We start from the raw sequence: 13,452 nt of genomic DNA, 5'->3' as shown, positions 1-13,452 counted from the left end.
GAAACTGTACGCGACAGCCATGCATCTTTGATTCGTTAGATTTAGGGAATGAAATTGGATGGCTGGGATTAAAGGCCATAATAGAAATCAATCATGGACAGCCATATTTAACATGCAGAAGGGTCCATTTCGATGCACACCCAAATGTTTTAAAATAATTCAATATGCACTCATCAACTTTTTATGTTCAACCACACACCCAATCCGTTAACTTTTCTGTTATTAAATTAAAAACTTATCATGCCCCTCAATTGAATTAAATTGATCGGGTAAAATATCTCTTATAACTTGTTAATTTTTACAATAAAATATACAAATATTTAATAAAATTAAATTCATTTTTATTTAGTAATCAATTTTTTTTCAAAAAAGTTCTAAAATCAAATTTAACTCGTTTACTATTAAAAAGAATGAACATATTAACTAACCAACTAGAGTTGATCTTTAGTCAACATATTTTTTTCTCTAAAATAACATTTGATAAAATTACTTATATAAACATGTCAGTATCAAAACTACTTCATATTTCAATATCCATCTATTTAAACCAATTTAATTTTTTTTCATTTGATATTAAAAATAAGATAGTTGATGAGCATATTTACAGATAAAACGGTTTCTTGTAGTTGCATACATGGTATATCGAAAATATTTTTTGTGAGTTTAAAAAAAAAAAGTTGTGTCACAAGATGAAATTATGTCTTTATTATTCAATTCCTAGAGTTTATGTAAAACAATAAACATTAATAAATCGTTTGGTTTGTGACTTTTTGAAGGAATATTTGAGAACACAAAATTCCTCTCTCTTTCAAAAAGAATAATCAGTGCAAATACCAATTTAAAATTTTGATTTTATAATTTAAACATGGTTTGATTGAAGATGATTAATTGAAATTTATCTTTAATGTTTTTCAAATTGACATAATGAGCTATTGACAAACATTTACTCACTCGATCGTCACCAGCCATTAAGGTCAAATATGTCAGTTACACGACTCTCCTAAAACTGTGATCCATAATGAGTTATTGACAAACATTTAGGAGTCTAATTAACCTGCATTGGCAAGGTTTCGACACCTATAAAATTTCTATGTGCCAATGATAAATAAAAAATCAACAATTCATCCAAACATGATTTTGGTCGCTGAATATCGGCATGAGTCATCTAATGGTTATGATTTCTCACTTTAGATAAGTTGAGACCAAAAGTTTAAAGCGGCCGTTGTTCGGGTGATACGGACGCAGTGTGCTCGGATTCATCAAAATTAAAAAATTCATGATCAATGAACATCTCATCTGAGCCGTAAGAGAGTTCATGATGATCAAAATCATGGATCTAAATGGGCCAACCTAGTAAGGCCATCTTTCCAATTTCATGGACAAATTGTTGGGTTCATTATGGGCACAACTATAGAATTGAGTGAAGTGGATAAGCAGGAATGTGGACTAAGAAAAGCTATTTAACCCTGGCTTCTATCTTACTAGATCCCATTTCTTTGTATACCCCGTATATATTTAGAATTACCCCTTTCACTCGAACATGTCTGTGTGTCAACTTGTCTTCGAATATCAACTTTTCTGTTTTAATTAATCTATGCTATCTGTTTTAATATAAGATAAAAAATAAAACATCATTGATTCATTCTCTAGATATGTTTGAACCACAATTATTTACATTTGCTCTCTGGTATTTCTGACAAATACCTCATCTATTATCTATTTCGGTCGCAACTATTTTACTTAACTGTGATCTTATTTTTTAAAAACTTAAAAGTAGAGGTCGGAGGGGTTTTATGAGATTAATTTGGCACCCGAATTCACTTTTTTTTTTCTTCTCCTTCTAAAATAGGCCCATTTATTTGGGTCCACTGTGTTGCTACGTGGTAAGATACCATGCTATTTTGTCATTTTGTGAAATTTACATAATCCAATGACTAATATTAGAATAAGTAGATGCAATTAACTGAAGACTATTGGCTTATTCAGCCATTTGATGATGAGAGTGAAAATGAAAGGGTGTAACCGATTTGGAGCCGATGCTTTTTTTGTCTTGTTTATCCTAGCAACACTATAAACGGTGCGTTTTTTCACCTCTTGTAATTGTTAGCTTCCACACGTCTAAGTTTGCTCGGTTGAGTGAATATTGTTTTGTTATTGAAAGCACTTCTCTTGTATGAAGCTGATAAATGTTGATGATTGAACGTTGTTTATGCTATACCACATATATTTATGGTGCGTTTACCAATTGATAATCGAAATGGACTAAAATCATAATGAACTAGAATCGGAATGGGGAATAGGAATTAGAATAAAATGTTTGCTTTACCTATAAAATTCAGAATCAAAATGAGTTATATTGTCATTAAAGTGTTTACCTTATTTTAAAATAAGAAAGAATTCTTGTAAGGTACTAAAGTGATATTAGTTAAATATTGTTGTTGTTATTATTAACTTATCAATTAACTGAGGTATGACGATAAGTTTTAAAATCGGGTAGGTAAAATTTCAGGTTCTAGTTCAATATTTTTTTTTCCTTAAAACCCAAGTCGAAATAGAAAAAATTATTGAAAAATTTTTATATTAAAATAGTGTTAGTCAGCATGATTCAATAAGACATAAAAAAAATAAAAAATAAAAATTTAAATTTTGTAAGAAAATTAACATAATTGTAAATATTTGAAGGATTTGCCTAAAAATTTTGGTTGTGGTTCGACACCTTTTTTGTTTTGTTCTATTATTATCAGTTCTTTAGAATTCAATACTAAATTGAACCGACTAGTCGCCCACCCCTAAAAAACATTTAGTAGTCAATGTTTATTAAAAAAATCGTTGTAAAATTTTACTTTGGAGATGAAAAGTCCTCTATTTTTCAAGTACATTACTACCAATACTTTAATGGTATGTTTATCAATTAGTAATCGGCATGAAATGGCTACAGAATGGGTTAAATAAAATCAGAATGAGCTGGAATGAGAATAAGAATAGGAATCAAAATAAGTTGTTTACTTCGATTGCAAGTATCAAAATTAGATTGGATTGTATTACCATAAATGTATTTACTTTAACTACGAATCAGAATGAATTATTTCAATTATTAGTATTACTATTATTTATTATAATAATTGTTATTATGTATTAATCTTTTCTACAGAGTTATTATTATTATTGTTGTTCCCAAGGGCGATGGGAATCGATCTTCCATTTTTCAAACCCAAATTGAGGTTGGGTAGACTTATTTGATTTCAATTTCCGCTCTTAATTTGTGAAGTTAACATTGTCAATGATTCTAATTCCTTAATCTAAAAAGTAAACACACCATAAATTTAGAATGTTAGATCACTCGTAACACTAGATAACTAGCAGACAAATGAGGATTCACGAAAAGTATAAGAAAGAATTTTGAAAAAAAAAAAAAAAAGGCTCCGGTAACTATTTTTTTTCTAAACCTAACCTTTATTTAGACACATTCATATTTCTTTAGTTAATGGCGAGGCTCCGACCGACAAAATTCTGAGAAGTGCTGGAACGATTTTAATCCATAACTGGCAAGTATACCCTATGAAATGAAATAGATATTTATTCTATTAATCAAATTAAATAAATGAAGAACAACGAATCTCGATTAAGAATCTAAGGCTATTTAATTCTGAATTTACAGACTGAGTTTAGAGGTGACAACAAGATGATAGCACAGGGTCGTAATCTGTTGTCAGCCTCGTGGAAGTTGACTGTGTGCATTACGAAAAGTCATATGCACGTGGGTGTAGGTCCAGAGTCCATGTCCAGAGACCACAGATAGCCAGACTTGATAAAAGTGGGTCTTACGACCATGCACCGCACAGTCGCCGCTAGTTTTCTATTGTTCGTAACACGATTTTTCTGGTTGATGGCAACAACACTATAAGATGGGGGTAAAAGAGTACGTTTAAGACGGGGTGATTAAATTAAAGTCGTTCAACAACTAAAGAATGGTTCGGTGTAATGAAACCCCACGTGGCTTCTTCAATCTATGAAGACCAGTCAAAAGAGTTCGTTCTTGGTTCTCGGAACAAGAAGACAAGGTCCACCAGGTCCCCGCATACTGGCCACGACGCACGCCCACACGTGCGGCTAGTGTTGTACCCTTCACAACTTTGCCAGCCTAGCTGTCCCGTCCGCTTCAGTTTAGCTGGATCAGCACGAGGCCAATCTACTGCTCAGCCACTGAATTCAGACGTATTTTGCGTTATTTAACAAGTGTTATCGACATTTGTACTACTACTTTTGTTTTTCAATTGAGACATAATATTACTCTTTTAAAGTACTACTTTATGTATGTAAAAATTTGAAACTAGACATGCTTTTAATTACTATCAGATTTACAAGTCATAACCATCCATCTTAAATCTTCATTTACCATGCCATGCCTAATGTCAGTGATTAAAATATTAATGACGAATGCTTAGATGGCAGTTGATAACGTCACCGTGGTAGTTGTTGAGGTAAAATCAGACCAGCGTGTAGCTCCGTCTGGTACGCAAAGGCAAAACAATGGAAGCCGTGCGATTCCTCTGGAAAAAAATAATGACGGGTCCACATCACGTGTTGGTTGCTTCGCTTGACACGTCAAAGCTGGATCGTTGTCCCCACGAGCCGGTGCTGAGGTTACTTTATTTGTTTGCCCCCTATTTGCACGTGTAGTGCCGTTCGAATTTCGGACAGCGGTACACACACACACACACACATAAATTCATAATTAATCTTTTATTATCCTTTAATTATTTAACTAACAATAATCGAGCTGTGTAGAAAAACTATTTGCAAAACGCACCGTGTAGTGAGTGTTTCATAAATATAAATATAATATTACATTTTAAATGTTGGAGGTGGTCCGCCGGGTCGGGCTTTTCGGAGCCTGTTGTTTTTTTATATATGCACTATTCAAATTGCTCTTTCTGAATGTGCCGTGCGTCCCTACATGCTACGAAGCAACACTCCCTTCAAGATGTGATCACACGGCGGGCGGGCAGAATGGGTGCTGATCAGTTTTGAGTACAAAAGGTCTTACTTACATGTGATGTATTATTCAGACATTTTCATTTAACTCTCCTCATGTGTTTTAATTCGTTTTTTTTTCGTTTACCACTGTGATTGCTTGTAACTAACACAAACGTACAAAGTTTTTTCACATTAACCGCTGTTATTTTATTTTATTTATTTATTTTAAAAAATAAAAGACACGTATTATTACATTAATTTTTGCTGACAGAATTCATACAAATACACATGTCCAACAGAGGGGGAGCCAGAGAGTCAGTTGTCCCCTCAAATGTTATTACTGTAGCACTCCTCAAATGATATTACACTTTGAAATAAATATGTTAGTATCAAATTTGCATTAGGCAAATCTAATAAATTTTTTTTTTTCCAATGAAAGTCTTTTTCAGGATATCAAATATCATAATTTCTGCAATTTTGACGAAATCATAATACTTTTTATACTAATAACAATTTAAAAATATGATTTCTATCTTTTCTGTTTTGAATTCGTATGAAATAGTTGATTTCTAATATATATTATATGGACTGACCGTAAACCAGTTGTCGAAATTGTCATTGAAATGGTCCTTATTATTATGATAAGTGTAAGTTTTTTACTGTATTATGATAAGTACGAAATTATGAAACAAGACCATGCGAGTCTTCATTAATGCAAGTGCTTAATTAATGTGGTAGGCTGGGTAATGCCGATTGACACCGAACAACTTGTCAATAGTGGAGATCAGAGGCGCCCATATCGCTGGCCCCGTCCCATCAGAATTGCGTCCCTACTGTGCTCCATTATCATCAAATCCAACCAAATTTGTCTCTAAATTTGGATTTCGAAAATAACAATAATAGACATAACGAATGTAAGTCGTTTATTTTTATTTTTTAGTTATTTAATATTTATATCCTTTTAAATAATTACATAAAAGATAAAAAATTATAACAAATAAAAAATATGAAAACATGTCCGTGTTTTAGGATTTTTTTTTTTCTTTCGGTTTATTCATAAGATCGGTGAAATTAAAAGGAAAATGAAAATTTTGAAGGTACAAACTTCCCATTTGCTTTTTCTCTCTTTTATTTCCCAATGTGAAAGCTGTCGATTGCTTCGTAAATGGAAGCGCTATGCGATCAGTGTCCGGGAATCACTTTGATCTTCTTCTGTTTGAACTACAATGTAAGTCGCGTCAGACCATCGGAGGGTCAGTAACGTAGATTCCACATTACCAAGGCTTTACTCATTTTCGCGGATCACTGACATGCATGTTTCATGTTGATGTACGAGTGAGATAATAGATTCGCCATCTCTGGCCCTTTGTTTGCCACGGCCAGTAACAAAAATCCAGTTTGGCAGAGTCTTTTATTGCTATTTGCTGCTTAGGCTTTGCTTAACTCAATTAAGGAATAAATGGTACGTGGCCTGGCCTGAAAAAATGGACCCAAATACTCGCAGACAATCTCGATGAGCAATGTCCGTACACTTATCATAACATTTTAAAGGGATTCCATCTGAATACCTAAGCCAAACTCTCTCTCTCTCTTTCTTTCTTTCCTTTGTTTTTTTTTTAAAAATTGTTTATATACAAGACTTTTGTGGAATATTATAATATAACCTAAAATTATCGTCAATTTATAAAAGTAATTCACTTACCATTTTTCTTAGTACAAATAAATATCTCTAAATAATATATGGTGTTAGACGAATAATTAACATAAGGTCAATAAGTAATGGACCAACAATCAACATGTCAAATACAAAATTCATGATGAGTCTATATATCTAATTATCTATTGATGATCTAACGGGATGGATTCCTTAAAAAACAAAAAGCGATTGTGGGTAAAAATCTAGCAGTCATTAAATTTAGAAAATAAAAGTTAATTAAAAGTTTAGTTTTTTTTTTTTAGGTTATAAACCATCCGGTGGGCTGCGACCGCATTAGGTCTCGATTAATCCGAATTAAGAGAATAATCACAGTTAAAGCTCTTTACCATTTTCAAATGGTGTGTTTAGTGGGAATCGAACCCAAAAATTATTTCCACAAACTCAACCGCCAACTGAGCCACAACCATTTGGTAAAAGTTTATTCTTTCAAATCATGATAGGAGGAGATATGATTACCACTTAAATGGCTTAGGATAGGATAAAGATTGAAGAACAAAAATAGGAAACCCTGAAATACTTATAATATCCTAAAAATGACTTAAAATTTCCAGAGTACCCTTTTGCACAATCCACATCAAATCTCTCTATATGCACCAACGTGTGAAAAGGGCAGAGGAGGGAGAAAGAGAAGAACCTAATGGAACAAGCAACAACAGACTTGAACAAACATAACATGACCGACTGACTGCTCTGCAAAACTTAAAATAAACGAAGCTGAAAGCTGAAAGCTGGAAGCTTTGGGTTCGTGAGTAGAGACTGGAGATAGAGAGTTAAAAGTCTTTTCATTTTCTATCTCTCGATTCCCTCAAGTGCAAACCAAGTTCACAGCTAGATCGAATTAATTTTTTTTTCAAAAGAGAGACGCATCTGGAGCAATGACAGCGGGAGGCTCATCAGGGAGGCTGCCGACGTGGAAGGAGAGAGAGAACAACAAGAGGAGGGAGAGAAGGAGAAGAGCCATAGCCGCTAAGATATTTTCTGGGCTTAGAGCTGAGGGCAACTTTAAGCTACCAAAACATTGTGACAATAACGAGGTTTTGAAAGCCCTCTGTGCTGAGGCTGGCTGGATCGTTGAAGAAGATGGTACCACTTATCGCAAGGTTTATTATTGCTTCTTCAGTTCATGATCTCCTGTTTTATTAATTACTATATTGCAAGATCTGTGTCATTTATATTATATGATTGGACTTTTGAGAATCTCAATCAAGCTTCTTTAGTCTTCTTCTTCTTCTTCTTTTTTTTTTTCAATTTGTTTTGATAGATCTACATGCAAGCGTTACTTTTAGTTAGCTTTGGATTCCGAGGTTATGATACTTTCACTTTCGAATTTGGAATCTTGTTTCGTCAGAAGTTGAGGAAGTTTATGTTGGCTCTGAGTTTTGTTTGTCTCATAGTTATGTTGAGATAATAAAACTTGAAAACTTTTGTGAGGTATTGATTGATTCTATCAGAAAGAAAAGGCAAGATGGAGGAGATATGGTTTTATGAGATGATTAAAGATTTTTTTTCTTTAACTGCTAAATGGGTAAATTTATTTTGACTAGTATTCGTGAAGAAGATGGGCCCTGAAAGCTATTTTCCTCTTCAAATTGCTTCTTGTTGATCTATCAAAACCCTTTTTTTCCTTCAGTTTTCACTGGTACTAATAAGCAATTTGCAATTTTGTCTCCATAGATTCACAGTCCCCGGGCCAGTTCAACGTAAATTAGGAGGGAAAAAAGATAGAAAATTCATGTATAAACAATGTATTCTTGCTGCTTCTTTATTCTGTCAAGTAAAATTTTTATGGATTGTCTTATCTTTTGCTGAAATTTCTGCTACAATCTCTTCTAATTCAGGGAAGCAGGCCACCGCGAACCCCATCTGAAATTACAGGCGGTTCAGCAAACATCAGTACATGTTCCTCTGTTCAACCAAGCCCTCAATCCTCAGCTTTCCCCAGTCCTGTGCCCTCTTATCAGGCCAGCCCAACTTCATCCTCATTTCCTAGTCCCACTCGTTTCGAGGGAAATCCCTCAAATTACATTCTCCCGTTCCTTCAAAACATTGCTTCAGTTCCTACAAATTTACCTCGTCTTAGAATATCCAATAGTGCTCCAGTAACCCCACCTCTTTCATCTCCAACTTCTAGAGGTCCAAAACGAAAGACTGATTGGGAATCCATTTCAAATGGCACCTTGAGCTCATTTCGCCATCCCCTGTTTGCGGTATCTGCTCCTTCAAGCCCTACTCGTCGCCAACATTTTACACCTGCCACAATACCAGAATGTGACGAGTCTGATGCATCCACTGTGGATTCTGGTCGTTGGGTCAGTTTCCAGACAGTAGCAACCTTAGCAGCCCCTCCTTCGCCTACTTTTAACCTTGTCAAACCTGTGGTTCAGAAGAATTGTATTCAAAAGGCAGTTGATGGGCATAAAGGCCTAGCTTGGGGAATGGCAGCAGAGAGGGGGCAAGTTTCGGAGTTTGAATTTGAGAGTGAGAGAGTGAAGCCTTGGGAGGGTGAGAGAATTCACGAGGTAGGTGTTGATGATCTTGAGCTTACACTTGGAAGTGGCAAGGCACGTGGATAAACATCCACTGAAGCATGGCTTGAGAGGAAAGAGCTTGGAATGTATGTTGATTCTCAAATCTGGGGTCTGATCTGACGTCTGTTACTTCAGAGACATTGATTTCAAATTTTTTGCATCCTGTATTTTCCTTTTGTATAGTTTTCAGTCTTAAGGGCCATATCAGGAATTTAAGCCTATCAAATTCTGTAGAGAAAAATATCCAGGCAGGCTTCTAGCCGGAGCTTCATTTGTGAAATCTACTGAAGCATTGGGGAGGATTATATTTTGCCCTCCTCTGTTTATGTTTACCGCATTGTTTTTTCAACAAATTATTCTCCTGTAGTAAGTAGAATTTAATTCTATCATCATTTATCATGCTTCAAGTAGTGAAATTGTGTTCTTTATCTGATTTGTCATATATATCCTTGGCAAACTGTGAAGGAATTTGATGGCAGTTCTATCACGTTGGCAAGCAAATGCTGTCTATTTCATTTTTAATATACAACTTATTAGAGCCATTAGCCAGACGAATCTAGATGTATGTTTCTTTATAGTTGTATTTGTCCCTCGAATGTTGTCATCCGTCACAGACGGTAGTTTAGATTGATTTCTTGACACTAAAGTAATGAAGTTCATTAGCATACTGCAATGCTCATAAACACAGAGAACAAGGCAATGCGGTGACCGGTGAGAAATTAGCTAGAATAATGCGTAAATTAGAAAGTGATTTATGTATCAGACCAGAAATTGAGCAGGTTCCTATTGTCTCAAGGTTTTTGTTTCTTGTACTCTTTTTGTCATATACCCACTAATAAGTTTTCTTTCAGTTCGTAGGCTTGTGCGAGTCAAAAAGCATCATATACGCCAAGAGGGTCCCTTCACATGCGATGCAAGATGTAGTTAATGGTTCCATGTGACCCAAGTCACGCGTTGTTTTGTTAAGATATAACCCAACCAATTCAATAACTTCCATTTACAGAGTTATTATTAATCGTCACTTTTGAGCAGATAACCGCTATCAGTCCAACTAGATAAACAAGAAATTCGCTCGCAGTTCCTGTTGGTTGTTAAAGCTTTCGTGTCTAAATTCATTATTTAGCTTTCTACGAGATTTATCTATTATAACTATCCATCCAGATTCCATAGTGCTTGCTACCGTCGTCTATTAGCTTGGCTAGGAAAACCCTTATCTCTCTCAATTCTCAAGGGCTACTCCCTTCTCAGTCAGTTTCTTGGATGCTCATCCCCGTGGGACCTTGATTTAGTCTCAGCCTAAAATGGGTGCGGCCAAATTGGCAAATGCTCATTGCTCAAGCAATCATATGAAAGCAATTCTTTTGCTTATGCGTTCCACAATGTCGGCTTCAATGTCATTCATGCTTGTGACCTGAGCTGATCTACAGACAGCACGTCATTCCTAGAATCCTAGTCAAGGCTCATATTGACTGTGCCAAGTACCCAGCGCTAAAAAGATTTTATGAACTTATTGTAATTATTTCTTAAATTTGGGTGGAAATTTCACTACCCCTTTTATAAATAAGTAACAACGTTCGGAAATAACGGGAAATTAAAGATTTCTCTCTCAAATATGAATTAGAAATAATTATACCCAAATTTAAGAATTATGATTCAGTGTTGAGCGGAGTTTTTATTGAGCACTGAATCAATGATTAGAATTGTTTTAAATCTTTTTTTTTTAATTTATCTTATCTAACAACCATTAATTCAGTACTTAGCAAAAACTCAGCTCAGCACTGAATCATTATTCCAAATTTAAATAGGTTGAATCACTGAAATTTAAAAATAACACATTTAACCCCAAACACAAACAATTTAAGTTATTTTATAATAAAAAGTTCATATTACCCCTACTCAATTTAAATTATCTTATAAATCATAAGCATACATCAAAATGAATTATAATATGTGTTATGACAACATTATCTTTAATAAGTGGAGTTAATTACCCAATTTATGTTTTTTTTACTTAATAATCAAAAAATGAAAATAAATTGCGGTACCTAAAAGTTTGGTGAAGATTATTTGATGTGTTATCTATGAGAGAATGTGTTATCGGTAAGAAACAAAATTAGTATATAATCCACGATACGATGAAAATAAAATAAAATGAAATCATCTTGTTATAGAATAAAACAAAAATAAAATAAAATCAATATACAGACAACTTGAATTTATGCCAAAATTTTAAATTAAAAAATTATGCAATTAATTTATCGAGGACAATTTTGTCATATCACACAAAAAATATTTCATGTTGATGGATGTTTACTATTTGTAAAATAAGTTAAATTGGTTTGGAGCAATATAGACTTTTTATTATAAAATAACTTAAATTATTAGCGTATAGAGGTTAATTGTATCGTTTTTGAATTTGGAGGGCGTAAGCGTCACAACATACTTTCATTTGCATGTGAGTGTTTCTAACTAATATTTGAGAGATGAATCAATAATTTTCCGGATAATTTTAGGAGCATTCCGTAAGTTTTTTGGGCTTTGGAGTTCATTTCAGATGGGGCTCGGTATAATTTCAGACTCTTGGGTGGAATTTTTGTGTAGGCTAAGACCCAATATTTATTGAAATAGAGTAGTGTAGTGACCCTCTTTTTGTCTCTCCAGCCCCTTTTCATTAATTTTATCTTTTATTCCATATTTTTTAGCAAAGTAAAATTACCGTAATGGACAGAGAAATGAAAGATGGGCCAAATGAACTTCTCAGAACTAAGAACACTTTGAAAAAAAAAAAAAAAAAAAAAGATCGAAACTAGGAAATTTTATTTAATTGCAATTCTCTTTACCGTAAAAATTAACCGATAAAATTTTATATCCAAAATTGATTAATTAATTTTTTCTTGCCAACTGTTATTTGACTTTGCAAGACATTGAATTATTTCAAGCGATATTTATAGGTTACGCAAGCGGAAAGTGTTCTTAAATTTATGTTCAAAATTCTGGTTATTTTTTCAAGTCAAGGATAATCGTTCCCAACTGACAAATAGAAGAATGATTGTGATTTCAACGTGACAGAGTTTGGTATTCAAAGCAACGACGAACTCTTGAGAATCGATCGCTCTCTTCTAAGTGATTTTGGTGTGTGTTTACTCAACTAATACTGCAAACGAATACTCATTTAATTTAGAAAACTATTTTTAAATTGATCTCTTTAAACTAAGCCAAACTTTTTTGTAAACAAAAATAAATAAATAAATAAATAAGATATTTGACTGCAAGAATTTTGTTTTTGGTTTTGGAAACTAATTTATAAATGGAGGCTCAAGAGAGAAAAAAAGGACGGATTTAAATATTGTAGAAACATCGCATCTCATTCTACAACAGCATTAAAAAAAATGATTGGGGTGAGAGAGGCTCGAACTCTCGACCTCAGGATAACTCAAGATGCTATGAGACCTACGCGCTAGCCAACTGCGCCACCACCCCTTTATGGCGGTAGAGGTGACCTTTTTGGATTAGTACCATGTACGGAATTTTTGGTACCTGAAATTTTATGATAAATATTGAATAAAAATAATGATGAGAAGAAGAAAATTATCTGATATCTTTTGGGAGTGAAGTATCTTACATTATGATGCCAGACAACAATAAATATGTCGTATTATCCTTCGCCAGAGGCCGAAACTAATGAACTCGATAGGAATGAATATGTACTCATTAAATAAGAAATTACTAATTTTCCTCTTAAAATTTTAAAAATATTAGAAAATTTTGAAATATACCACTTTTGTACTCGAAATTTCTAAAAATAAAATTTTTAGATAGTATCATTAATTTTGTTAGGAATTTTTATGAAATTCTCTTTACGAAAAGGCAATTTGTTCTTGTCCTGAAATTTAAGATTATGATGTGGAACATTTTTCAGTAAGGATTAAATAAAGTAAATTATATTGCATTCAGACATATAGTATATCATTTAAAAGCTCTCAATGAGAGTAATGAAATTCATAACAAATATTTTTAAATATTTGCAATTATCAATTTTAGTGTTAAAAATTTAGATCTATCTAAGTACGTTATTTGAATATTAACTTTTATATAAAATAAAGTATACAGAGATTTTTTTCCATGATTTAGATAAAATCTTATATCTATAGGACCATATTCAAAGATTAAGCAATTCACTATGTGATGGAAGGTCAAAATCTATTGGATCTTACACAATTTCAAACTCGC

The 13,452-nt window shown here is 33.4% G+C and overlaps 1 protein-coding gene and 1 non-coding gene across 2 annotated transcripts; one reads left to right on the top strand and one right to left on the bottom strand.

Annotated features, from left to right (window-relative positions):
* Positions 1 to 7,220: 7,220 nt before the first annotated feature.
* LOC18037216 (BES1/BZR1 homolog protein 2) lies at positions 7,221 to 9,554 on the top strand. The gene is made up of 2 exons (XM_006425671.2): positions 7,221 to 7,794; positions 8,533 to 9,554. The coding sequence occupies exons 1-2, from the start codon at positions 7,570 to 7,572 to the stop codon at positions 9,265 to 9,267; spliced, it is 960 nt and encodes a 319-aa protein (XP_006425734.1). The 5' UTR covers positions 7,221 to 7,569; the 3' UTR covers positions 9,268 to 9,554.
* Positions 9,555 to 12,616: 3,062 nt separating this feature from the next.
* TRNAM-CAU lies at positions 12,617 to 12,702 on the bottom strand. Its single transcript is given in 2 exon segments — positions 12,617 to 12,652; positions 12,665 to 12,702. It is a non-coding gene; the product is annotated as a tRNA-Met (tRNA).
* Positions 12,703 to 13,452: the final 750 nt, after the last annotated feature.

Source organism: Citrus clementina, unplaced genomic scaffold, assembly GCF_000493195.1.
Source record: "Citrus clementina cultivar Clemenules unplaced genomic scaffold, Citrus_clementina_v1.0 scaffold_7, whole genome shotgun sequence".
Taxonomy (NCBI): domain Eukaryota; kingdom Viridiplantae; phylum Streptophyta; class Magnoliopsida; order Sapindales; family Rutaceae; genus Citrus; species Citrus x clementina.
The sequence above is the reverse complement of the archived record's forward strand: the minus strand, read 5'-3'. Positions and strand labels throughout refer to the sequence as shown.

Coding starts and splice junctions, on each gene's coding strand:
- LOC18037216 (XM_006425671.2), top strand. CDS start 7,570: ATGACAGCGGGAGGCTCATCAGGGAGGCTGCCGACGTGGAAGGAGAGA. Junction 7,795..8,532: donor ATGGTACCACTTATCGCAAG/GTTTATTATTGC, acceptor CTTCTAATTCAG/GGAAGCAGGCCACCGCGAAC.